The sequence below is a fragment of the Pelodiscus sinensis genome, chromosome 7 (genome assembly GCF_049634645.1).
Source record: "Pelodiscus sinensis isolate JC-2024 chromosome 7, ASM4963464v1, whole genome shotgun sequence".
NCBI lineage: Eukaryota > Metazoa > Chordata > Testudines > Trionychidae > Pelodiscus > Pelodiscus sinensis.
The window spans coordinates 64031785-64059731 of record NC_134717.1 but is presented as its reverse complement, the minus strand read 5'-3'; the positions used below and the strand labels follow the sequence as shown (position 1 = coordinate 64059731).

General features: G+C 43.1%; 1 protein-coding gene across 10 annotated transcripts in view; it reads right to left on the bottom strand.

Annotated features, from left to right (window-relative positions):
- HDAC4 (histone deacetylase 4) overlaps positions 1 to 27947 on the bottom strand; it is a 226272-nt gene that overhangs the window by 91196 nt on the left and 107129 nt on the right. For all 10 annotated transcript variants that reach the window (XM_075934078.1, XM_075934072.1, XM_075934081.1 and 7 more), the window contains 2 exons: positions 12626 to 12870; positions 1318 to 1468 (listed from right to left, as the gene is read on the bottom strand). In XM_075934078.1, the coding sequence (XP_075790193.1) occupies positions 1318 to 1468; positions 12626 to 12870 (396 nt within the window). The remainder of the gene's footprint in view (positions 1 to 1317; positions 1469 to 12625; positions 12871 to 27947) is intronic.

Below are 27947 nucleotides of genomic sequence, written 5' to 3'. Positions count from 1 at the left end.
CCAAGCGGTGGATAGAAAACCCATCCAAAACGAGCACCAGCTTTGGCATATTATACTTAACATTTTAATAACACCAGATAGGTTGAAGAACACTTTTCATTTGACAATGAAGAAGGTCCTCAAAATTATTTGCTCAGCACTGTCTGAAGGTGCAACACTGCTCATTGTATAGAGAGTCATAAATCTTAGAAATTCCAGCTTTTGGAAAATGTCGTTTCTTACTGCTTCTAGATAAAGTAGATTGGGCAGGTATCCAAGAACGTGGTTAAAACGAGGAAGTTTTGTAGGCAGTAATATGTACAATGGAGAAACCGAGAAAGACCAGAATATGACTAATAAGACCACACATCCACACATTGTCGTCTTAAACTATTCTCATGTTTAATCAAAGTAATGTCTTCAAAATAATGCAACGTGGCTATGTTCTGGTGGTTTTGGTTAATGATGATGGTACCTGGGAGCATCAAGCCACATATTTGCAGCTCAGGGTTTACAAAGACCTCCACTGACAATTATTCTTTTTATTGGAGAGCCGAAAGGGGCTATGTACGAACAAAAGGAGCAGGTGAGAAGCAAGTGAGTGCTTTTCCCTTCATATAAGGTGAGAAGCAGAAGTCACCTAGTAACGTGAAGAGGCTGCACGTTGAAAACAACAAAAGGAAGGACTTCACACAATCCTCAGTCAACCTGTGGAACTCTGCCAGGAGACACTGAGAAGGCCTAAAGTCTAAGTAGGTTAAAAAAAGAATCAGGTAAGTTCACGGCGAATAAGTTGGCTATCAGCCAACCTGGCCAGAGATGCGACCCCATGCTATGTAAGTACCGACACACCTGACTGCCAGAGGCTGGGACTGGATGACAAGGAATGGATCGCTTAATTTTCATGTTCTTTTCATTCTCTCTGAAGCATCTGCTACTGGCCACTAAGACAGGATACTGGGCTGGATGGCTCACTGATCTGACCCCAGCACAGCCAGACTTGTGTTCTTACGGGATCATTTTACTGTCTGGTTGCACTTTTCCCTGGGCGCTATCACAAGCCACATGCTGTGAGCTATAAAGAAAACTCATCCAGAATTAACATACTGCATTTACAGATCTCAACACAAAAAGGAGGGCTCCGAATTCCTTTTCTTTCTCTCTCCTCAATCCTGTCTCAGTTTCCACAAGATTTTCATGCAACAAGTCCCTCTATGCAGCGCCCCATGGCAATTTCGGAAGCATTGCGACCCACCTTGTACAATCACACAGAAACCCATCTCTAGTGTCCCTGGTTCCTATCCAGCTACTGAAACACACTACCTTGCTGCTACTTACTTTCTTTGCCTTTCTCTTTGTTTTTGAGCTGCTGTAGTTTCTGTTCTCTATGCTGCTTCTCCAGCTCTTGTTCCTGGCGATGCTGCTCCAACTTTCGCTGGTGCTCCAAGAGCTCCTGCTGGTGTTTCATTGCTAGCATTTCCTGCTGCTGCTGTAGAGAGGGGGAAGGAGAAAGGAAAGTGAACACATGCGGCCTGGCCACCCAAAGCGTTCAGACCACGCTGCACCAAACAGGAGCCACCAGAACTTGGCACTGATGCATTTTCATACATTTAACCCACTGCAAGAACATGTTCCTGCCAAATGGAAGACCATGTATGTGCTAAGCTACCCCTAAGCTCTTGGTGGGGAGCCTCTGGCTTACCCTGGGTGGCCCTGTGCAAGGGCTGGCTACAATCAAGGGCCCTGTAGTTAGCGAGTACATGGACCTGTGGGTTAAGTAGCACTAGCTTCTCCAAAAGGGGTGGGCCTATGCTCCTAAATGGCACAGCTGGTCCCACACAGAAGTCCAAACATGGGTGACAGTCCCCAGACAAAATGCCTTCCTGGAGCTCTAAGCAACCTCAATGGCTCCTGGATCTCCCCGTGGTGCAGTGCACATCTCACCACCATCCTTGCCAGACAGTGGCAGGAGAGCCCTAACAGCTGGCTCAGGGCCAGCAATCGGTTATCATGAGCATTCTTACATTATTCCCTTTGGAATCATGCCCGAAGGAGTCACGGATAAACACCTCTGAGGCCCCATGGGGCTGTAGCAGCAACCTACCCATGGTGTGCGGGAAGCAGCTCCAACCTCCACCAGTGAAGCTTTCACATTCCTAGTGCGGTGTCTGGGAACGAGGGATGGAGGATGGATGGGTGCATGAGCGGGACGGGGGTGGGGCCTGGAAGGGAGGGTGCATGGAGGGCTAGGATGGGGTGGAGGGTCTGGGCTTGAGGTGCTTTCTTGGTATCCCACTCCTGGGGGCACCCGTGGCTCGGCGTCCCCGCTGCTCCCAAGCGCTGCCCCCTGCCGCTCGCACTGGCCAGGTTCCATGGTGGGGGAAAAGCATCCAGACAAGTGCTTCACTGTGCTCCCACCTCCCTCTGCCAGGCAGAGCCCAAGGACTGGATCCAGCTTGCGAGGCTCAGGGAGCCGGCACTGGTGCTCCAGCCACATGGGGGTCCAAATCACAGGTGTTCCCGTATTGCAGACTCCCAGCTCACGAAGGTTCGTGTGTATTTGCATGCTGCAGATGACTCGGAGTACAGGAACACATTGGCTCTCTGGCTTGAGTGACTGCGCACATTACGCCCGCCCTGAATTCTTTACATTGGCAGGTTATAAACTAGCAGATTGATTTTCAATTGGCACTGTTGACTTTTGAAAGCCTTAACAGACCCTGGCCATAGCTGAGACTGCTTCCGTCAGCCTGGACTTAGTGTGCTTGCATACCGCCCACTGCCAAACGTTCCTACCACCCTGTCTGAACGTGGGAGGGAAATGGGAGCTGCTAAGGTCTGGATTTCTAGCTTGCCTCCCCCCTCAAAAAAAAAAAAAAATCTTTCAGTTTCTCTTCCAGTATCTTCACTTTTTTACATCAAAAGATGTTTTGCTTATTTATAAAATATGTTTTTGCTACTGTAGGCCCGTTATTTAATGCTTTTCCCTTTTTATTGCCATCTGTTTTATTTTATGTGTTACACTTTTTAATAACTGTCTTGTTTAAGTGGTGCCATTAAGATTTTTAGCACAGTGTGTTTCAGTAGGAGGCATGTTATAAATAAAGTTATAAAATTCCATACAAGCATGTGAAAAGAAAGGAGTAATGCCTGTATATGCTGCAATACGACTGGCAAACTACTCAGTTTTAAATGTTCCTCTGTCATTTTCTGCTAAAATTTTAAGCATATTAACTCTCTAAAAAGCAGAATTTCTCACAATGACATTCACTGCAAATACTGTAGTCTATTCCTAATGTTCTAGTTCAACAAACTTAACAACTGAGAACAATTCAGGATTTAATTGTATAAAAAATAAAAAATTTAAAACCCCCTCCAGAAACCTTTATTTTTGTTCTTGTTTTTTAATTAAATAGCGCATCCACTAACATTTCCCTTTTGGGAGAAAAAAAAATGTCATTACAGACTTACAAGTCCACCACTTGGTGGCTATTATTATCTAACCCAGAAAAAATGCAAATGAAAAATAATTTTTCCACAATGTGCTAGAAAAGGTGTTGGCTTGGAGATTCTTCAAATAAAATCAGGAGCATTGTTTCTGGATCTGCAGCCTATTGGCCTTATGTTATGCTTCCTGGAATGTCTTAACACACACAGAGATGTTTTTGAAGGAATTGTTTTTTCATTAACATCAGTAGTGAAATGTAAATGAAGGAAAAAAGTGAAGACAAATTTGTACCGGATTCCTTATGAAAGTGTCATTAAAGATGCATCATTTCTGCTAGAGTTCCAACCCACTCACAAAGGAGAATACACTCGCTCTAGACCAGGGGTCTCCAAACTACGGCCCGGGGGCCGGATGCGGCCCGCGAGGCCCTCTCATCCGGCCCGTGGAGACCTTTTTGGATTCAAAGGCAGAAGAAGTGAGATTGTTTCAAAACCCATTTGAAGCAGATGTGGCCAGTTGCCCAGATGAACTGCAGCTGGAAGTCATTGAGTTGCAAGCAAATGACCTCCTTAGGGACAAGTTCAAAATAGGACTGGTGGGTTTTTACCAGTTTTTGCCCAAGGAAGACTTTCCTAATGTCAAAACTTTTGCATCAAGGTACCTTTCAATCTTTGGAACAACATACCTGTGTGAACAAACATTTTCAAGAATGAAATACGTGAAGAACAATTTGAAAACAAACTTGTCCGATGATAATCTCAGGTCACTGTTGATGTTAGGGACAACAAATCTAAAGCCAGAAATGTCTGCTATTTTGGCATCCAGGAAACAATTTCACCATTCACACTAATACAGGTGTTCATGTATAGTGTATGGATGTGTTATTAAATAATAACTGAATAAAATAATATTAAATAAATAATTAAAAACAACATCCATGTTTTGATTGTTTTTTATTTGGACCTCAAGTGTGTAGTCGGCCCCCGAACTGCTGTTTGATAGTTAATGCAGCCCTCGGGCTGAAAAGTTTGGAGACCCCTGCTCTAGACTATGAATCTTTTCCGAGAAAAAGAAATGAAAAAAGCCTGCCTTACTGAAGAACGGATAGCATTCCAGATCATGTTAGGACAAAGTCAAGTGAGTTCTCCCAAAGACTCTGGAAGTAATGACAAATGTAGAACCCACTTTTCAGCTGTTTATACTGGGATTGCAAATAGAGACTTAGTTCTATTCCTCCTGTCTGTGTGACAGCAAATAAAGCAGGCATATTGTGCCCATTGGAACTAGTCTCAGGTGTCTCTTGAACTATAATTCCGAATAGGCAAAGAAAATGTAAGGTGTGTTTGTTAAAGCTTATTAGGTATCCAATAAGAACTTTCTGTCATACCTTTATAGAAATAGGAGACATTACCTACCACCAAACTGTTGTAATGCTTGAATGTTAATTGCACATAGTGGTTTTAAAAGTACATTTTCTTACACTGCTAGAAAAACAAAGTATTTGCAAAAAATAAAATTACACAGCACAGGCAAGCCCCTGCATTAGGCCTAATTCCAGAACACATTGTAATTTGAAGAGTGTACTGTGAAAAATATGGATACTGCATTAGTACTAGTACAGCAAGGAACATCTGAGTAAGGTGCTGTTGCCAAACTAAATATTTGTAAATATTTGTAACTATAGGGATTCCTGCATATGCTTAACTTCACTGCTTCTACTACACAAACGCTTAACTGTACCTGTAGCTAAAGCTTGTGAGGCTTCACTCGCATATATTAATGCTAATAAATATACACTGGAAAATGTAGTGGATTTAATGGCACTGATAGTTTTACAACTAAATGTGAACACAACTACAAATACCACATTGACTAACATGACTTTTTTCTATTCTGTTCAATTAATCAGGTTTATTTAAAAAAAAACAAGGGAAGCAAAGCACAGCATTTTAAATACATTTACTTTCTTTCTTTCCAACCACCAAATAATACAGCTACAACAGAGTTCCTCAGTAATTACAACAAAACTGGAAACAGATACTGCTAATTAAAGCTCACATTCATATTATCCCCACCACCACCCCAAAAAAATACAATGCATCATGGAGACAAAACTGTTGATATCACTAATCAAATGATTAAGTCTCCATTTATCATAACAAGTGCCACTACATTTCCTAATAAGATGCATCTAACCATAGACACAACCGGGCCATCATCATGGTAGGGATTAAGCATGTCCATCGGTGATTCCTTGGAATTTAGGGATGATTGCCCTCCATAAAATAACCAGTTGTAGGTGGACCTACAAGTGACTAGTAAGAACCATCCATAATCCACAGACCTTGCCACAAGTGGTGAAGATCTTTCCCAATGGAATGGGTGGATCCAGGTTGCTGAGTCAGGCTGCAGTGTGTACTTTCTTCCCCTCTCATTGTCTTTTGTTGGATCTCAAAACCATCATCAGTGCATACTCTCCAACCCTGGACACTGATGTGTGTTGTATGCCAGTTCCTGCATGGAGAGCCATGATGCTGATAATTTAGGACTTGGTTGAGTATTTCTTAATGAAACAAGCACTGCGGATTTGTCGTTCACCATCAACTGAACTTTTCCACAATTAAGTGTAACTAACACTTTGGTCCAGAACTTTCCTTCTCCTGCACATCAGGTCTCACTCAATATCGTGTTTCTTGAATTCTCTGGTTACAATTGCCATTCTTTGCTATGGCCTGTTATTTTTTGGGTCATCCACCAGGATGCAATTTCACGGTTCAGTTTTGATCACAGTATGGTGATCCCTCTGGATGTGGTCATCGGGATATTGATATCCTTTTCCCTTTGACAACTTTCCGAAAGGTACTTCTGTTTTCTAAAATTTGGTCAAACCAGATAAAATTTTCAAAAGCCCCTCAGACATTTAGTAACCTAATTCCCAACTTATATTCGCCAAGGTACTTTTGGAAAAAAAAATTACTGCTATTAGGGGAAGGATGCGCCAAATTAGCTGCAGCCAGAGAGCACAGTACTGTATATGTATCTGAGGAGGATCACATGCATGAATTACATTAGCAGAGATTTGCAGTAAATTATACATTTGTTTCAGATTGTTTACTGTACTCTGAGATGAGTTTAACTTCCGTGAAGACATAAAACCCCCTTAATTTGTGTCCAAAGCACTTCCTGTGGCTACTCTACATAGTTCACCTGCTGAACAAGGGGTTCAGAACGAGTGGAATGTGCTCTGATCCAGACCAGACAAGGCACTCATGCTGCTCTGTGCCCATCCTGGATACAATTCCTAATGAGCACATAACTGGAGTAACTAGGAAGAATCAGGTGAAGACACTAATGGAACTACAATCCTGCCAAGTATAAATGTAGTTCTCGAGTTTTATCAGCAAATAGCGGTAAGTGTTCACTTCACCATACACTCAAAAAATGAATGAAACACGTATTTCATTGACTACATCAAAGAAAGAAAAATGCCTTTTGAAAGCTTACCACACTTTGATTTAAGGCTATTTATTTTAACATGTGATGTTTGGAGTTTGTGTTTTAACAGTTGTAAGGCCTTAATATTTTGATTCTTAATGTGCATTGTCATTAAATAATGGTGACACACCCCTCAGCCTGTAATTTTGCTCAACTGTGAAGACAAAAAAGTTCAAAAACAGACATCAAGATTCTCAATCCAAACTATAAAATAAAATTTTAAAAAAAACTGTGACAAACCTAACTAAACTTTTAAAAAAGACACTCAGGGAAGAATTTTCCTAAGTGCCCTATGTTGACCTAAGGACCCCCAATGCAGTCAATGGGAGTTTTACTAGAGCTCTTCCAGTTCTAAAGATTTGAAATAGGAAAGGCTTGAAAATGAGCATGTCTTTGGAGGGGCTGAAGAGAAGGGGGTCTGCCAATATTTAGAAAACTGGTCAGGTCTCACGTTGTGGGACTCCCAGCAGGGAAGGAAGTGGGAGTTCAGAAGGAAATAACTCCCCATGATCCCTCCCACTGATCACAAGCAGGTTCTAAGTACTGTGGTTTGTACTCTTAGAAAGCTGGGAGCTATAGCAAACCAATCTCACAAAAATCGAAGAGTTGGAAACGTGGCCATTCTTGGTGAGCTCCCCCTGGCACAGCATCATGCCATGACCACTGCCCTGTAATACCTGTTCTGATCTCCAGTGCTTTTAGGGAAGCTGTGTCAAACCACAAAAGACTTAGGGTGCTTGAGTAGGAATCAAACACTGGACCCTAGTGCAAAAAGCCAAGGAACTCAGGTTCATCCAGATACTTTGACAGTTCAATAAGACTAAGTTTTGGGCAGCTGTGGGGGTCCTTAAACACCAACGATGTGCCTGGATCTGAACAAGATAATAATAGAGTCCCTTTCCCCAAGGAACTTTTAAAATAAAGCTAAGCATCAGCAGGGATGTGCACATAGCTGTAGAATTTTCACAGAACATTTTGCATGCAGATAACACAAGCAAATAAATATCCTGTTAAGGAGTGATTGCCAAAAAACCAAAAATAAACCTTATATAACTTCCAAAAGCAGCTTTTTGGCACAATATATGTATTCTAAACCTTTAAGCTCAGAAGCTAAATAAATTAACAAAATTGTTAAGATGAAACTTTGCAAGCCAACAAAGTATAGTGATTGAAGGGGAACTATTTGTACACAGGGTGATTTGTCTAAGTGGAGGCTTTTTGTTTTGTTTTTTTTAAAAGGTCTTCAGCATGAATATTAGCTGCTTTGACTTATTTCAAGTTTCCAGTTCCTTGTTTACTGAATTGTCAGGCTATCAGCTCTGATTTCAGGAGCCTTTTTGGAGGCTCTTCCATCTCCTGTTTTAGTTTTATGGTGGATTTCTTTCAGGAGTGCAGGTTGCTAGGATGAGGTAACTGGCTGAACTGGCAAAAAGAGAAAGTGTTGCGAATCTGTGAGGTTCAGAGTGTCAAGCAGCGAGTCCAGCCAAAAACTGAAAATACAGCGCAAAACACCACAGTCCTCAGTTCCCGTGATGTGGCAATCCCAGAATGCACATTCATTCTGCCCCTCATCTCGAGGGCAACAGGCAGCCACACCAGGTCACTGCACCCAGCTCTTCGTCTCTCCAGCAGGAAATCGCTTCATCCTAGCTGAGAGCTTCCAGAGCTGGAGAGTAAATTTCTTCAGATGACCCCACATTGTCTAGCTAGAAACCCAGTGGAGAATCCTTCAGTCAGGGTACAAGCTGGTGTTACTAGATCACCAAGGCCAATTAGCAAGTAAGAAACTGCTCTCTCCAGTGTGGCAATCAGTGCGTAGAATGGGTCTGGCCAGCAGAGATAATACTCAGGAGGAAAAGGAGAAATAGAGGTAAAAGCTCAGAGGCTCTGCATAGATAAAGGAGGAACCAAGGAATATGAAGATCGAATTCTAGGGCTGGCTATGTACCATGGCTCGAGAACCTCTTACCAAAAGCCACACTGACTGGCAGACTGCAATTTCCTTTATGCAGTTAAGAAAGCAGGTAACAGATTTTAGATGAAAATTCGTGAGAATTGCAAAGTACTCTTTTTCTAATGCTCTTTACTCTAGAATTCTAATACACCGAAAGCGATATCAAATCCTCAGCTCTATGGATTCACATAGTAAACAACGAGTAAACACTCTAATTTGGATGGGAGATGCTGCACGCTGCCAAAAGGCTGCTGGCGTGAGCCCTAGCAGATAGCTGCGGGGCAGAGGGAGCGGATAATATGACCCTGCATGCTTCTACGCACAGAGGCTTGAAAAGATGCAGTGCCAGGTAGCAGGAGAGGCAGGTCCATGCCGGAAGCCCAGCTAGGCATGGGGAGTGGAGTACAATAGGCAGGGGAGGTTGGGTCAGGTGGTTAGTCCCCCTGTGAGGGGTTAGAAAGGGGATAGAAAGAGAGAGCTCTCCTCTTCCCATAACTTAAAAGCAACGTAAGGGTTTGGCTGTGCCAGGAAAATGGGGTGTGCCAGGAATAGGACTGCTTCTCAGCAAGCCATACAGGAAAGAAACAATCACCAGAAAGGTGAAAGGGGCTGGCTTGGGGAGGAGGCACCCTATCTGGGACTGCCCCAAGCCAAAGCCTCCTGCCCCCAGGTGTCCGGGGAGGGAAGAGGGGGGGGGGAGGATGCCCCAGGGAAAGCATCTAATTCAAATATATCTAAAAGACTCCCTACCAGTGTTTTCCTTTAGTCGCAAAACATTGAACAGTCAGATTTTCATTCTATGTTCTCAAACACCTGGGTTTTGGATTTAGAACACCAATAAAAATTTCAGCCTAGAACAGTGGTTCTTAACTAGGGGTGCATGCACCCTCTGGGGTTGAGAGATTCCCTTTCTGGGGGTGCAAGACATGCCAGATTTTTATGATATATCTTAAGTAAAGAACTGGCCTACTTCAACTAAGAAGGGGTGCAAGAACATGTTTTGAGAACCAAAGGAGTGCAGGCTGCAGTAAGGTTAAGAACCACTGGCCTAGAAGATAGCTTGAGAAACACTAATAGAAATGGAGATTGAGAACAAAAGCCATCCTCTTTCTTAACCACAGCACTGATAATGTAAACAATAGTTGAAAGGACTGTGTAAATGATAATACTTGTTTTAAAAGGAGGATGTTTCCTTCACTTACTCTGATTTTCTTTTGTGTTTCTTTTTTGGGGGGAGGGAAGGGATATAATGTCATCATATTATATATGGCACTGGTAATTTAGAAAATAAACAGCTGAAAAGAAAGGAATTTGCTTTGGAATCACGATTCTGAGTTACACATTGTAGCAGATCAACACTTGGAATTTTAATCAAAGTCGTCATCAAAGTCTTTGTGATCACTGCAACTGCTTGTCTCATTGACTGGGAACCTTGTATATAAATTAATGTTGTGAACACTCGTATACACAACATAGTACACGCTGGTAGAAAAAGCACCCATCGGTATGTGAGATCGTTGAGGGGAAGTACAGCTTTATTTGAGAAACAGTATGAGATCATACAATTGAAACGTGAATCGAATGCACACACACAAGGCCGCACAGTTACAGGTGTTTACCTGTGTGTGTGTCTCAATATCTTCTGTCCCACCATTAGAAGAGAAGCTCTGTGCATATCATTTAGTATCAATGGAAATGCCAGCCTAACAGGACTGATAGCGAAGTCCTCTGCCTAGCCAAAAACCAGAGACAGTACAGCATGGGCAGTGGCTGTGCAAGCTACCTGAGACTGCCTTGCCAAAGTAGCTGAATGCTGACCTGGAGAGCCAGCTGTATGGGAGAAGGGAAAGGGGAGACCATGTGCATGGAGTTCTCGGTAACCCTCCCCATAGATCCATCACTTAGCGCTCGCTGTGGTAGATTTGGGAGTATAAATCCCTGTGTCCAACAACTAGGCAGACTCCTCAATCCTGTCACTTAAATCACTGACCAGAATGCCAATGGCAAGAGCCCTGGGTCTGGATCGGAACTGGAGACTGAAAAGCGAGACATTCAGCACCAAGCTCTTCACAGACAAAATCTCAACAGAACTGCCAGTGAAGTTACTGGAAAGACTGATGGCACGGCAAGCTGCTCTGGCCTCCGAGGCCCCATTCACATGCCTGCTATTCCTTTGCTTTAGTGGTTTGCATTTAGTGAGGTAGATTAGCGGGGATTACAAATGTTACACTGCTTGCCAAGCATGTTTATATGGATACGCCATCTCCTTAATTCCTTTCTTTCTCATCATTCCTACAGATACAAACATTTCCCTCTGTGCTGTAGCAAGTCCTCAGGAGCCATCAGTAGAGAACAGCCTTCAACTTATTTCTTGAACTTTTTCCAGATGTCAACTTTCAGCAATTTGTGAAGCGTTGCTGTCGTTGTGAAAGACAGTTTTCTGTATTTCCATATGGCGTGAAGACAAATCTTTAATTTGGTACACTGTCTGCAATGACTCTGACTACAGTTAATATTTTTAAAATATTTCAATTACATCATCCTGCAGAGAAATTGACATCAGTAGTCCTAATAAACCTGTGTCAGGACTTCTCAGAAATCGTAACTTTGATATTCCAACAGACTCATGATCCCATTCTAGCTCAGAAGCACAAGTATGTTTTCACTGAACTTGGGCATGTATGGCGCTCAGCGGAGAGAGATCCCTTATGTGCATAATAATGCAGATTGAACCTCTAGTTCAACACCCTCGGGACCTGACTGGTGCAGAGCCGGAGAATATGTAGAACCATAGGCGGTCAATACTGTCTAGCAGCATGACCAACTCTGCTTACTGGGCTGCTAGTGACATTTAGAAGTAAATTAGAGCTAAACAACAACACAGGACACTCAGAACCAAGACTGGTGGCTGTAAACAAACTTTATGGGATCACAGGAAACACTCATAAGTGGACATCCAGCTAACTAAAATCCTGCCGGACCATGGATGCTGCCGGACCAGAGAGTGCTGGAATAGAGAGGGTCAGCCTGTATATATTTTAGCACCATTAACACTCAATAGCTTGAAAGACTAGATAAGAGCCCTGCTGGCTTAATTCGTGGCGTGATACTAACCGCTACCGAAAATTGTTCCTGCCATTGTTCCATTCACAGTCCCTGCCTAAAAGCTTACAAGCCATAGGAAAATAAACTGCAATGACTATCCCTAAAAATAGACACTAATGTCCCAATCATACTCAAACCCCATCTTTCCTTTAACTTTCCTACAAAATGTTACAAATATTGGCTACATAAAGCACCTATCAGGAGAGATAGGGTTTGGAATCATATCACATAAAAAACATTTTCCCTTAACATTTCTGGCAGCTAACTGACATGTTTTGATATTAGACAAGTAACATTTGTCTCCTACAAGTTCTAGTCTCAATAGCCTATAGCCAATAAGAGGGTTTCTGTGTCAAAAACCAAATCCTTAATGTAGGCTCCCATATCCATACTTAGGCCTCTAAATATGTAAACGGAAGGGAGTTGTGCACTTTTCAAAGGCAGGACACTTATTTGGGTACCCAAATACATTTAAAATCTCATTAAAAATTCGTGCTTGGTTCTCCTGTGCCAAACCTACAGACATGTTACCCCCCGTGTAGAAAACCCAGTCCCACCACTCCTCCTTTCAAACAAGTCCATCTACATTTAGAACATCTGGGTTTTTTTAACCTGGTATTTCTACCCACTGCTCAATCACTTACTTTGATATGCTCATGTAGCTGGGCCTCATGCTGACGGGAGAGTTGCTCATGCTGCCTCTGAAACTCGGCTATAAGGATTTGTCTCTGAATTTGTTGTTTTTGCTTGAGAGCCAAGAGTTCCTGCTGGAGCTGCTGTTCTCGGAGTGTAGGTTCTGTCACTGGCATGGAAAACTGGTGGTCCAAGCGGAGATCCATGGGGACTGAAGCTGGTGCAACTTGCAAAGGCAGTGCTGTGTTCACATCCACTGCAAAATTAAAAGCAAACCCAGAACATGATCAACTTATTCCCATTCAATAGGAAATGTAGCTTTGGCTTTAAAAACGATATTCCAGAAACCACAAAGCCTGAATGAAGAACCCCATGTCTCAGATTTCATATTGTAAAAGGCCTCAATCTTGGTTTGTCAATGCAGCTTCATTTAAAAGCAAAACGTGCCCCCTCTTTTTGGAAACACCTCCCCTCCCACCACCGTTTCCCAAAAACTAAACATGACAAGGAACATGATAAAAACAACTAGCAGTCCTGTGGCACCCTAGAGACTAAACAATATATAAGATCATGAGTTTTCAAGGGCAAAACCCAGTTCTTCGGATGAACTGGAATGGAGATAACAGAATTCAAGATATATACAAACAGCAAAAGCAGTTACCAGTCAATTGTGGGACCTGTGTTAATGAAACTAATTCCGTGGGCTGGATGTGCCCCGTTCATAGCTTTTGATGTGGAAATGTGAATCTCAAAAGCAGTGGAACTTGGTTTGATAGTACGTTAACCACTTAATGTCTTTATTCAAGCTCAGGCTGACAGTGTCATATCTGTAGATGAATTTGAATTCCAGTTCAGCAGCCTCTTTCTGTAACTGGATAGCAAAATTCCTTTACAGGAGAATGGCTGCTTTTAAATCTGTGATTAAGTGTCCTTGCAAATTAAAATGTTCCTTTACTGGTTTCTGTGTGTTCCTATTCCTGATGTCTGATTAGTGTCCAATTATCCTTTGGCGCAGAGACTGTCCAATTCGGCCAATGTCCATGGCAGAGGGGCATGGCTAACACTTGATGGTATGTATTACATTAGAGGATTGGCACCTGTATGAGCCCTTGATGTAGTGGCTGATGTGGGTAGGTCATGGGATGGTGTCACTTGTATGGATGTGAGGATAGAGTTGGCAATGGGGTTGCTGCAGGAGTAGGCTCCTGGGTGAGTATCTGAGGGGTGATGTAGGAGTGGTTGTCTGTCTGCCAAAGCCTGTGAGAGTGAGGGATCGTTTTCCAGGATAGGTCTATGATGTGTAATATTTTCAACCAATTACACATGAGTTCTCAATCTCATTTTAAGTCTGCACTAGGAAAGTCTTTCAAACTGGGTTAATGTTTTTAGCCAAAAGCAAGCAAGCAAGCAAAGAAAGTCTTAACTGCAAGAACTGCCCAGGAGCTCTCGTTGGCTGGTTTCTGGCCAATGGGAGCTACAAGATTACGTTGAGGGTGGGGGCAATAGATGGAGACTGAGCAGGGCGTGATGCAGACACACACAGGGTCCCACAGCCAGCTGCTTTGTGCTGTGTGCAAGGGCATGACAGGAAGGGAGCCTTCCCGAGGATCCAGCTGGGCTGAAGGATGGTGGCAGGCAGGATCCAGCCCATGAGATCTGGCCCACTCCTGCACTCAGCATAGCTCAACATACTAGCATGTAACCCTAGCCATAGATAGGTAGCTAGCAATACCGCATCATGCCCTTTTTGCACAGTGTAGCATCTGTTCGGAAGTAAGCCTTTGAATCCAAAGGAATAAAGAGGGCATAAAAATGTACTTCAATTCTTAGCGTACTAAGGAGCTAGCCTCTGGCTATACAAAGAAGTTCACTGAGAAATGGGAACTTGTCATAAAGAAGCAAAGTGGGCAGATGCTTCGTGAAAATCCTGCAGCAACATTGATCAAGATATTTCCATTGTGAAGGGGAAAACAACCACTCCACTCTCCTCTAAATATTCAAAATTGCAACCAAAATTCTAATTTAGTATTAAATATTACAGATGCTGTATTTTTAATCTCATGCTCCATAAGAAATCCTGGCAATTCCTCAGATATGCTTATATTTCTAGAAGAGCCCATCTTTGTTTGAAAAACAATGAAAAAGTTTGTAAATTTAAGTTTACATAAAATTCTTAATCCTCTTCAGAGCTATTTACTACAGTTATCTCCATTTCAAACATGTAACACCTTGGAAAACACTAATGCTAACAAAATGCTTGTCAAATTATCCAAGTCTAAAATAAGTGGTCTGAGTAAATTTTCAATAATGTTTCTGCTTAGAACAAGAAATGATTTAGGCCAATCATTTCTCATCACGCATACAGTGGGCTCCTATACGTCAATTTCACCTATTTAAACATTTTGAATGGTTCATTAGAAAATTTCCTATACTTGTGATGGGGAAAAAAAAACACAGCAGGGGGCACCCAGAGCTTTCCACTACTGTGAGACATAGGCATGCAGCCCTGGTAGAGCCCAAGCTAAGCTTAATAAATGTTCAATAAAGGAGAAAGACGGTTATAGTAGATCATTTTGTAAAACTCTTTAGATGAAAATATTTTCTCTGCCAAAGCAGTAGTCACAACTCTGACTGAACGAGCTCAAGACGGGATAGGAGAAATCTATTGAAATGACTCAGCTTCTTTTATAGCAAATTTTACTCATGTGGACTGCAAATCTACACTGCTTATGTGTCATCCATAGAAAATAAACAGGGCTCTGTTTCTGCCCACATGACTGAGTTCAAATCAAACTATTTGACAAGAGCGGATGGGAAGCGAGACATGAAGTTGGATCTCCCCCAAGCAAGCAGTTTTAGGGCAAATTAAAGGAGGGACAAAAATCATGATTTACACAGAAGAGCAGATTGTTCTTACAAACAAGTTGGACGGGGGGGGGGGGGGGAAGGAGGAGGGGGACAGCACTTTGTCCAGAGAAATAAACTATAGCAATTGTTCCATCAGAGGTAAAACATCCAGCTGGTTAGCCGTTCTAAGTGAGATGCTGACTACAGGCAGAACCTCTCTAGTGTGACATCCTTGGGACCTGACCAGTGTCAAAATACAGAATTTGCCAAACCACGAAACATTTAGGGGTGAATTAGAGAAAAACAACAGCACAGAACACAGAGCCAGGACTTGTGGCTGTAACAAACTTTACGGGACAGCGGGAAACGTAGCCATCCCCATGCTAAGTGGGCATCCGGCTAATTCACATCATGCCAAACCAGAGATGTTGCAGACCAGAGAGTGCTGGACCAGAGAGATTCAACCTGTATAAGGAAACATCAAATGAAAGCGTCCATTTTATGCAAGATTAAATTGATATTCTAGTTTAAGACTGGTGGCTGAACTATGGATTTTCCATCAGTCACTTCCCTGTGGAATTCAAACATGACTAGTGAACACGTTTATTTGATATATCCTCAAACATCCCCTGCAACTATCTACAATAAAGGCTTGGTTGAGGATGCCCTACCAAGCAATGGTAAGGGGAATGTTCTGTATACAAATGATTTTTTTAGATGCACACTTTTCTCTCTCCCGACACTGGTCTTGTGACATCTGACCCAACGGACTACCGGCTCTCACTCCAAAACTGTATAAGGCTAGTCACATAAGAAATATCCTGGAAATGCCTTACCGGGTGATGCTTACCGGATAACCATTTAACAATACCTGGGGAGCGGCCCACTGCAGGCAGGCAGCTGCTCTAGCACTGCCAAGTCCCCGCACAGGGCTGCCACTTCCGGCTTTTTGTGGGCTGGCAGCCAGCAGGGTTGAAGCAGTCTCTCCTTCCCATCCCCCATTTAATCAATTAACCAGTTAAATGTTAAGGTTAACCAGTTAACTAAATAAATGGGATTTTACATCCCTACCTCCAAAGTTATCAAACATCTCATTGTAAATACTAACCTAGAGAACACATTAACATGCGCAATACAATTCAACAAGCACACAATTTTCCTAAATATGGGATCTCCCCCGCCTCCACGATTACTTGAAAGTTTTTCCCCTCCCAAGGCTCTCACAGTAAGATTCCTAGACTGTGTGTCTGAGAGCCTGCCAAGAGTCTCAGGATCCTAAAGCAGATTAATGACAGTATCCATAGAGAAAGACAAGCAGTAGAAAACAAAAAATATAACCGCTAGATCATGCACCGCTCACCTTCAGAAACACGTGCTGTGGTTATGAAAGCCAATTTACTACGGCCAGCAAAACAGCATTTCAGTTGTACTAGACAAAACCTCTCCTCCAAGAGGACTATAGGCATGATTCATTAACTGTAAGCAGTATAAAATCTGTGTAACTATACTGTACCTTAAAGGGGTGACAATGCATTTTTTCCAAAGTTTAGCTCAGTGGTCCCCAATGCGGTGCCTGCGGGCGCCATGGCGCCCGCCGGGGCATTTGTGCGCGCCCGCCGACAACCTGGGCCAGCCCGGCCCCGCCCCGGCGCACAGGAGGCGCTGGCCCCAGGTGCGCGGCGCTCGGGCGGCCCCAGCCCCGGGACACGTGCGGGCGCTCGAGCGGAGCCGGTGCCGGCCCCAGGCGGCAGCGCCAGCCCCGGGCCCATGGCACAAGGCGCTCAGGCGGCCCCAGCCCCGGGGCACATGCCGGCACCGGGTGCTAGGGCATCCCCGTCCTCTGGCCCCGCCCCCGGCGCATGAGTGGCCCCACCCCCAGGAGCCTCTAAAGGTTGGGGACCACTGGTTTAGCTTGTCATGTTATGTAATTCTGAATCTACTGAAGATAATTCACGGAGAGCCAAGTCTGATCTCCATTATATTGGGGTAAATTTGGAGAGACTCTATTGATGTCATACCAGTGAGTCAAAATTTAGTTTCATTTGAGGACTGTTTAATTAAATCTAACTTCAGTCCATTATGAGACAGTAATTTTATCTCAAATACAGTGTTTGATCATAAAACAATCCAAACCTCAAAGAAATAGTTAATACTAGAGTAGTCAGCTGTCTATGGGTTCTCCACTCAGAAAGCTATGGGGGAAATGATGAAAAACAACAATCCTATGCACAATTTTGCTAGTTTTCAATTTTGAGAGTTTTGCCATGTTTGGTATTTTTCTTGAAGCTGCAGCTTAGAATTCTTAGAGAAACCCACTGATCTTTCTTTTATATCATGTTTCTAGCCCTTACAGTTGCAGAGAAGAACTTGAAAACGTAAATGCTAAAGGAAACCAGAGGACAAACCAAAAGAATTCCCATGTTTGTTTACTTTAATTTCATTCTTTTTAAGTCCAGTGGTCTGACTTTTGTAAGCCTGACTCAAGATACCTGAACACACAGGGTTAACAGTACTACATACATCTTTATGGAAGCACTAAATATAGATGAGAGTTTCTAAAATACAGGTGGAGACTCTTTAGCTCTGAAAATTAGCCAGCTTGAGTCATCTTCATATTCCACTTAGGAATGGTGACATCAAAATGATTCACATTAAGTGAAATTTCAGTTCTAAATATGCACCTAAAATTTCTTCACACACTAATTCATGACCCAAGTACCACTTACTAAGTTTTTAAAATAAATGCTATTAAACACAAAAGAAATGAATACTTAAGCTGTTTCCCATTAGATTAAATGGAGCAGCTAAAAGCTTTGCATTACTCAACCAGTAGAGTATTTAGAAGAGAATGGTGAGCAATTCAGAGATCTTTTCAGCTCTAAATTACTATTAATTTGCTCTGTAAAAACAGCCTAAGTTCTAATATTCCTGAGAAAATTCAACAAATGTCACATTTTTAATATTGAGTGGGGATACAATGGAGCAACAAATCCACAAAAAATCTCAAGTCCTCACAGTGAGCCAGCTGGAGAAATCATAACCACACTTCTCATTCATTGCATTCAATGCATAGTGCGTCAAACATGACTCGTACTATTTCCGTCTCAAAAACTACTTGAAATGCCACGAGCTCCCAATAGAAACACTGAATGCATCTGACCTACGGAGCCCTCCTTTAAACAATAAAACCTTTTCTACTTAATGAACACATCATCAAAACAAAAGCAGCCTGTATTCATGAATATTTTATGGGAGACTAGAAAATTGCTTTTATAGGTTCTGCCTTCAGAACGTATTAATACAATCAGATTAATGACGTTAGCAAAAGCACAAAGGCTATATTCACCATTTTAATGAGAAATACCAAGCCCATGAATTAAGAGACAAGATCTCAATTATGAATAATCTACTATCCTATGTTCTCCACATCTTTTCCTTCACTGTAGGAAAATAACCACTAGATATGCTGGGATTCTTTTCAGACTCTCCACTTACTATTACTTTCATAACATGCTAAAACACACTGTGCTTATTCTTCTCCACCAAAATAATGAACACATTTATAGGTTCCCAAGAAAATACATGCCGTAACTTAGCTAAGATGTAAAGCATCCCACCCCGTACCAGCTGAAGCTATTCTGAGTTTGGAACTTTGTTAAAATGTTACATTTGTTAAACTTGGAAATTCAGAGTTTGCCCAAAATAGGATTAATGGGAGTCATTTGTTGAATAAGAATTGCTGCAATGAACTGTCTACTCTAAACATTTCACGTTTTCACATGGTATGTTTCCCATGTATTTTCCTGGAAGATCCTCTTATATTATTTCATATTAAGTCTCTATATAGTACCCCATTGCCAAATATTCATGCACTAGTATTTTTTGCTTCTTGCCCCAGCAGCCTGACAAATAGACTTCTGCCAATACTGCATCTCTGTCTACAAGTGAACAGATTTTTTATTTATTTATTTATTTTATTTTTTGGAAAGGGAATGTGGGAAGTATCACAGTTATACACAAAAAAATTAAATTACATTTCCTCAAAAGAATGTACATTTTTCTCTTTTCTGATTTAGTGTTCAGTCTTTTGAAGACTAACTGGAACATAACAGTAAAACATAAAATGCTAGGAAGACAAGCATGCATTAAAAAGTTTTTAAACAAAACATACCTTGAGTATATAAAAATTTAAGAGCTCAATTCAAATCTTCTCATTTTCAGTGTAACGTTTTGTTAGGATACACTTCAAAGGAAATGTATGTCCCAGAATTAATTTTAAATCTATAGAGTTCTCACAAAGTAGTTTTATGTAAGGTAAAATAAAAGACAATACCTTTGTTACATTTTGGGTGTAATACCAACTTCAAATGCAGATGTATTAACCCAGACTTTTGCTTTTGTCCATCTCTCGCTCACACACACACACACACACACACACACACACACCCACCCTCAAATTCCACAGAATCTACATAACACTATCTAGTCACCCAATCTGGTTTACTCCTCACTTTTCTCGGTACAAGAGCATTTCAACACATCCAGTGACTCCATAATCCCTAGTGTATTCAAACACACTACACATCAGGGAGGCACTGGCTCCTTCTCAATGCATTTGAACTTCAAGTCCCGGGCTATCCTGAAACCACTGATTCAACGGCTTTCTCCCCCATCCTCTCCTGACTTTCTCTAGCCTTGTTTCAAAGGAATGAGCTCGCCTTCCCACTCCCTACTTACTGCATGCCGTGATGCCCCCAGACAAATTCTGCCAATAACAGCCGGTCAGTCTTTCAGTATAAAATTTTAAAAATTTTTAAAAGTTCACACCCGCAGTCTTTCTATTATTGCCATCAAACAGCACGATAACACTCCCCTTCTGAAAAGCCAAGGTATTTACAGTGTGGGGTGCACCCAGTAAAGGATGACAGCTATTTCCGATGCAGCTGTGAGAGTAAACATGTGTACCAACCTCCCTCACTGAAAATAATTCTTAGGTTTTCATTGCTAGACTAAACTAGAAATTCCCTGCCACATACAGTACTGTTTAATGCCACATGTTTTATTTCCTCAAGGCTGACTTGCTGCACTATTCAAAGCCTACAGAAGCAGGCTACTATTGTCAATGATTCCCACATGTCAGAAGCATGTCACACACAAAAATCAAGCATACTAAACAGTTGGAAGGCATCAAAGGCATGAATCAAGTTTCCAAAAGCCACAGCAGTAATGTGGTACAAATCATCTGCTAAGAGAAATAAGGACAGGTAAATACAAATTTCCATCCAGAAGAAACTATCCTTATGTATACCATTGGTCTCTTAAAAAAAATTAAGGACGCCACATCATTTTCAAGTATCTGTACCCTTTTCCTGCTTCCATGCAATGTTTGTCAGCACTGAGGAGAACAATGCCTATTAAACACAATTACAAAAATACACACACACCTGGTGCTGTTTAGATGGGTTCATTGTGTATGCAAAGCACTCTTTCCACTGTCTACACTTCACTAAATATCAGCACTTGCCACAACACTAAGAGACAGTGAGATCAGGGCTATTTATAGAAACAAGCGTCTGCAGTATCTGACTGCAGGGCCCAGATAAATGAATGATGTTTTCCTGTAAACCACGATGGGAAAAATGCAAATTTGGAATTGCATCAGAAGCATATCTGAAACATTTTCACATTTGAGGTGTATTTAGTCCACAATATGCTAGCTTCCACCTACCACTGAGTTTGCTATTAAAATATGCCAATGAAATTAGCTCACGTTAAACTGGAGTTAAGAAATTCCAATGCAAAACTAGAAATATTTATAAAATAAATTGAGATTATGTTAGCATATCACATCACCCATAACCAATGTTTCAGGTAGTGGGTTTTGCACTGGCACATTAAACAGAAAACCTCTACCTACTCTTCCTGCATAGTGTTTTCTCGGAAAAGGCACTGAAATGCTGCAAAATCTACAACTAGAAGTCTTTATTCTGAGCAATGATGTCTTGGTAATGAGCTTACCTGGTCTTGTATGTTGCATAAAAAAAAAATCAAATATTTACAGTATTACTAGCCACCTTCCAAGTCAGTGTTTGTTAGGCAACAGATGATCACAGCAAAGGTTAACTTAGATACAATGCTGAGTGCGACCAAACCAATGCATGTATTTATTTGAAAAAGAGTGAATACTTCCTGCAACCATTCTGTGACTCACAGCCAATTGGGCTAAAGAGATTGGCCTCCTGCAGCATTTCTGATGATTTGGCCACCGTTGCAAAGCAGGGCTCAGTTCACCACAGTAGCTGTTCATCTGCACAGCTCAACACTGGCATGCTGTGTGTGTGTGGGGGGGGGGGGGGGTGATTTCAAATACAGCTGTGGTAAGAATTCATTCGGAAGGTGTGAGACTTCCAGCTCTATTACTGATTAAGACAATGTCAGTGCTAATGCAGCTAATGGTCACCTACTGGTAGATCTTGGAACCTTTGACAGGTGATCCTGACAGGTTTAGCCAGGAGGCTGTCAATTGCCAGCACTTCATCTGCCCCTCAGCACTGCCATGCTGCTCCTGCCCTCTGCCCTGGATATTGCCCCCCCCCCAACCCCGAGGAGTCTCTTGCTTGCTGTGCAGGACACAGGAAGTAGAAGAGGGGGTGCTGATGTCAGGGTGCCCCCTCCCTTGGCCCTATACCCACCTCCACAGAGTAGGAGAGGCAGGGATGGAGAAAGTTGTCTGGCTGCTTTTGGGAGTGGTGCGGGCCTGCCTTAGCCCCACCGTACCACCACCACCAAGAAGCCACCTGTGGTAAGCGGTACCCAACTGGGGCCTGCACTCTGAACCCCAGCCCCAAACTCCTCCTGTACCCCAAACCCCAGCCCTAGCCCTGAGTCCCCCTGCCCCCAAACTCCCTCCCAGAGCCTGCACCCTAACTGCCCTCCTGCACCTCAACTTCCTGCCCCAGGCTCAGCTCAGAGCCCCTCCCACACTCCAAATCCTTTAGCTCAAGATCAGTATCTGCATTCCCCTTCTCCACACACTAGCCCTCTGCTCCCGCCTGATAAAAAGGAGGGAGGATGGAGTGAGTAGGGGCAGGGCCTCAGAGAAAGGACGGGAAGGAGGTGGGGCCAGGGTGTTTGCATCTGCAGTAGATCCTGGATTGCCCTTCAATTCAAAAAGTGGTCTCCTGCTTAAGAAGGTTGCAGACCTCTGTACTAGGTGAGCAGATGGCAAGGAAACAGGTAACGCAAAAGGAGCAATTCAGGTCTCTTAACCAAGAATATGAGACTGAGTCTACTATTTGACTGCAGCTCAATATGGACCCAAACCTGAGGCACTATGTAGTGGCACGTTGTTTTGCTTGAAGGCCTGTTGCATATGAGAACTGATGACATTTAAAAATCAGCCACAGATCTGATGTTTATTAAAGAAAACAAAAATAATAGACCTTGATTTAATTTAATTCGCTTTCCTCTACCAGAAATCTGAATCCATGTTGATCCGAGGATTCGGGTACCAAATGATGCCTAGCACAGAGTTACAACTATCTGGTCACTCTTTCGAGGGCTCAAATTCCCAACTAATTTAATTTGTATGAGCAATGGCAGCTGTATTCCATCTCACATTTGCAGCAGGATTTAAGCCATGTTTTTTCCTCTAACTACTACTCAGAAGGTTCCCTCTGTACGAGATGACTGACTTGGCTGAGACGCATCGGAGGGATGCCTTGTCAGAGCGGTGGGCAGCAACTAAGAGTCAGTGGATTCCAAATTGTGTGACAACTTGACAGATGAGTTGCTTATATGAGCTATGTAAATAGATGCATGAATAGATCACTAAAACCCACCAACCTGCACTCACCCAGCCATCTATAGCTGGGGCACATCCAACTCATGAACCATCAATAGCGAGGGGCTCCAGACAAATCTACCCCAGCTCCCCAGCCTCGCGTCACAGAACTGCACCCTCCTGTCCCAGCTAGAAGCCTGGCCAGCAACAGTTGATGAAGTAGCTCGCCAATCCTTCAATGTGCAATAGGTACACATTATCAGCTGAGCTGAGATTCATTTCACCAAACCACCCGGGTTTAGACAATATATAAACCTGGTTAACTACAAACAGATCAATTTTGAGCAACTGTAAGTCACAGGCACAGAGACCAGAGTTGGTGACAATCAAATTTGCAGTCTGAGAGCTACAATTGAACAGGGTCTGAATCAAGCCGTCTCTCATGCTGACAGATGGAACAGACAGGTTACAGATCCTAAATACACACACTGGACTCCTTTTCCAGCCCGGCATCGCCTTCTCCAAGTTCAAGGTCTTTTGCCTTCCAGCTCTTAGAGGTGGTGGTGGGGGGGGGGGGTGCCTTGTGGAAGCCAAGTGATTATGTCATTTTCCCTTTTATATTTTCTTCCAGCTTGCTGGAAAGATCTTTGTGGTGATGGGGGGCGGGGGGGGGGGGGGGGGGGGGAGAAATCAGTGGTTCATCGGCATGTATGGCTGGCCCGACTGGCTGTGGGATTCGGTGGGAGAAGAAAGCCTTTTGGGATACCTCCACTCCCAGAGAACAGCTGGGCAGAGAAGTTACGGGCATGCCCTTGGCCACAAAGGTCATATTCACCAGAGCGTGGGCCCCTTCACAGCATCTCTCACAGAATTTCAGTAACACATGGCAGTGATTCGTAACATCGCACACAGCAACAGCACATACAATCCAACAGGACAACTTTCAAAGTGACACTTCACAAGGCATATTTTGTACAAAACACATGATCATTATAACAGTGGGGAATACAGGAGTCCCAGTACCCATTTCTGCCTATGTCAAGTGAACGATGCAGCTGCCTGCTGAAAACAAAATTCCACACCCTAAGGCTAAGCATTCAGTTATGCTTGTTTTTCTCCTAAACATTTCCCCCATTTCTTTGTAAAATGGAAACTGCTGTAATTTACATGCTGAACAGCCACTGACATCACCACATTCTGAGGTGCAGGCACGTTCTGAGATGCCTGGTTTTGCAGAACACGGTGGGCTGCACATAAACCTCAGTTAAGGATCCACCCCATTTTTCCCATTAAATCCTGGCTTCAAGGCCGAGAAGGGGATTCTTAATGTGCATACTGAATTAAGACTTAAATGTTTTTTGCCTTGGAAATACTAGAAACATTTCCCCAGTTGCTTTAACAGCATTTTCCCAACATTGTACTGGATAGCTTTGGAATGCACAGAATTGATGCTTTTCTGGCTTTTTCTTCCTCTCTCCAAATTTCATTCAAAATACATTTTGCACTTTTTTTCCTGTAACAAAAATACAGGTATGCTTAAATTATGGAACAGCCATTCTGTACCCACACCGCACTGGTCAGCATGTATGGTTCTCAGTGTTTGCTCACTTGATAGTGATTTGAGTATTAATGGTCTAAGTAGTATAAAAGGTAAGCACAGCTGTCTATTAGTAAGAAATAAAACCTCTCTAATCAATGCATCATTTGAGAGTTTGAACGGTGCCATTTCAAAATATGTTTATTTTTGCACAATTTCAGAGAATAATGCATAACTCTATTTATAATTTTAAGGAAATACTGTATATTTTAGTGTTGCTTACAAGACAAGTTGCCAAGTAACGGTATTCTCAGCTTTTATTCTTGGCTCAGCACTGCAGCAAGCCTGTTCAAATTAAGCACCCAGTGTGAGAGGTTTAAAATTCCACATGCCCTGCAGAATGGGAATATCATTTTTACAGGACCCCAGTGTCACACAATGGAATTTACCCTCCAGCACAAAAACAACATTCAGATGGCTTGAACATAGAAGGGGCAGATTAAAAATGATCACATTGTTGTCTTTAGGATGTAGGTTAAACCGGAAACAGTTTCCAAGAGGAAAACACACCACTTTGATGAATGGTTAAATCACACAGATGGTTCAACTGCCTGAAACAGTTGTGATGACTACAGTTAAATTATTTAATTTATAGAAACTGTTCCTTTGACAGACAGTGGGCTGCCCTGAAACTCAAATCTTGAGCTGAAAGTTAGTTCTCAGCTTTATCTGCTGTGTTTAGGCAACAGTGCCTAAAGCAAATCCAATCTTTACCTGCTGTTCTGAGGCTGCCTGACAGAAGGTGGACCCAAGTACAGTATCTACACCCCATCAACTGAGTACTCTACACTTTCATGCAGTGTGACCTTTACCCAGACACTTCAAGAGTTCACTTGGGCGAAATCCTTCAGAGAAGTCAGAACTGAAATTGATTTGAAATGCTCTTATGGGAAAGGTGTCATTTAAATTTACCAACACAACAGCAAGGAGCAGGTTGCATAAGCACGTCTACAGTACAGCTGGGCTCCCGCTCAGTGACTCATGCTCGCAGAACACAAGCGAGCACATGAAAAAGAACAGTGTGGACAGGGCCAGTTCGGGATGGGCTTGGGAACCCAGCCTCTGACATCCTCCGTGCTATTTGAATGCACCAGCTCAAACCCACTAGCATGAGCCTGTTGACCCAGGCATGGAGGTTCCCTCCCAGCTGCTGCCTAGACATGCCCCATTCGACCCATTTCTCTCCAGGCCCACCGTAATGCTGCTTTTATGAAGGAAAAATGTCACTTGAGAAAGCAAGAACACTGAGAAGCTAAGACCACCTTTTGGTCTCCATTTGCCCACTCAGAGCCTCTGGCCAGTGGCTCTCAAACTGGAGTGGAAGGAAAGGAGGAGCAAGCTGGCCTACGGGGCACAGGACTGTTTCCAGAGCTGCAGAGGCTGCATAGTGGCACTATCGGGTACCTGTGATCACCACGTCACCCTGAGCGCCAATGGGGTGGGGAAAAGGAGATGGACCTTGAAGGTCTGGGTCCTTTGTTCAAGTAACACAAGACAAGAGGCTCGGAGAGCACCAGAAACTACAGCTGATTAGGGATGTTAAATATCAGTTAATTGAATAGTCGATTGACCTTGTGAATTCTTATTGGTTGCTCGACTATTCTATAGTAGAAGGAATGCAGCCAGCAACCAGTGAACTCCAGCCCTTCTCCTGGGGAGCACCCTGCCACCCCATGTTGCTGCTGCTCTATCAGAGACAGCAGCATGTGGTTCCAGGAGGAAGCTGGTCTGTGAGGGGAGCCAGTTTAAAAATCAGCTCCCCTTGTGGACTGGCTGCCTGCCACCCCGCACTGCTGCCTCTGCTCTGCTCTACAGAGGCAGCAGTGTGGGTTGGCGGTAGCCCCTGTCTGGGGAAAGGGGGTCTGAGCTCCTAGACCCAGTAAGAGCCAGAACTGAGCCGGGCTGCCTGCCAACCTGGCTCCTGGATACACTTTAAATGCAGAGCTGCAGCAGGGGTAGATCCTGGACCTGGCACAAGCTGGGACTGAGCGGGGCTGCTGGTCAGCCTGCTAAAAAGTTTACTGGCAGGCTAGGGGGATGAGTGTAGTCTGTAGCATTAGCGTCTCGGTTAATCGCCTGTACTATTCCATTCCTACAGCTGATGTGAACAGGGGGCAAGAGAAGCCGGCAGTTCCCTTTGAACTATCCCACCCATCTGAATTCTCAAAAGCTGGCGGCTGTGACAACATCTCTGGCAGCAGCACACCTCAGGGAGACTCTCTAGTTCCTGGCCAAGAGCTTTTGCTGTGCTCAAGAACAGTAAACAGCCCAGGCCACCACCACCACTTCCAGCACAGACCCTAGGAAAGAGGAGAAAGACTACAGATAAGGAAGCCATCAGAGGCATCAGAAAAGGGGAAGTTAGCAGAAAGCCAAACCGCACACACTTGACATATTAAGGTGCTTGTCACAGCTCCATTGCTAAGACAGAGGTGAGCTGTTGAGTTTTGCACTGAAAGCAGGTAGCCAACTTCAGCTATATCTCAGGAACAGAGCAACCACCTCAAAAGTATCAAATACATTTCCCAAGTCCAAAAATACTCAGACGTTGTCAGACAATCCTTGCAGTGGACATATACAGTAACCTCAATGCTTTTAAAGCAAAAGTCTGGTTTGGGATTACAGCGATATGTTGGTTTAGCCTTTCATACCAGTTAAACATTTTATTTTCCATATATGCCAGTGCAACACCCACTCCTCCAACTGGCAAAACAACTTCATGCTATTTCCTTTTCAGTCTTGTTTTTAACACTAATTAGCAAGTATTGTACAAGCAGCACCCAGGTTCCCTCCAGAAGCTATGTGAACACATCACCCTTCATCTACACCACTCTTATCCTCACCCAGATGCCACTAAGAATAAAATAGCTACTTGCGTGGGGATTGTGAGGTGAGCAAATGTAAAAGAATGGCCTCCGTTTAGCCTCTCATTTTATTTGCTTCCATTCTAGAGCTGCACAATTTTAAGAAATACGGCACTAAACTACTGTATTTGCTATGCACCTCCCAAATTAATACTTTAATATTTACTTTATTAGAAATAAAAAGCTCAGGAAAAGTTACTACATTTATCCTCCCATATCCAACATGGTGCACGTTTTCTGGG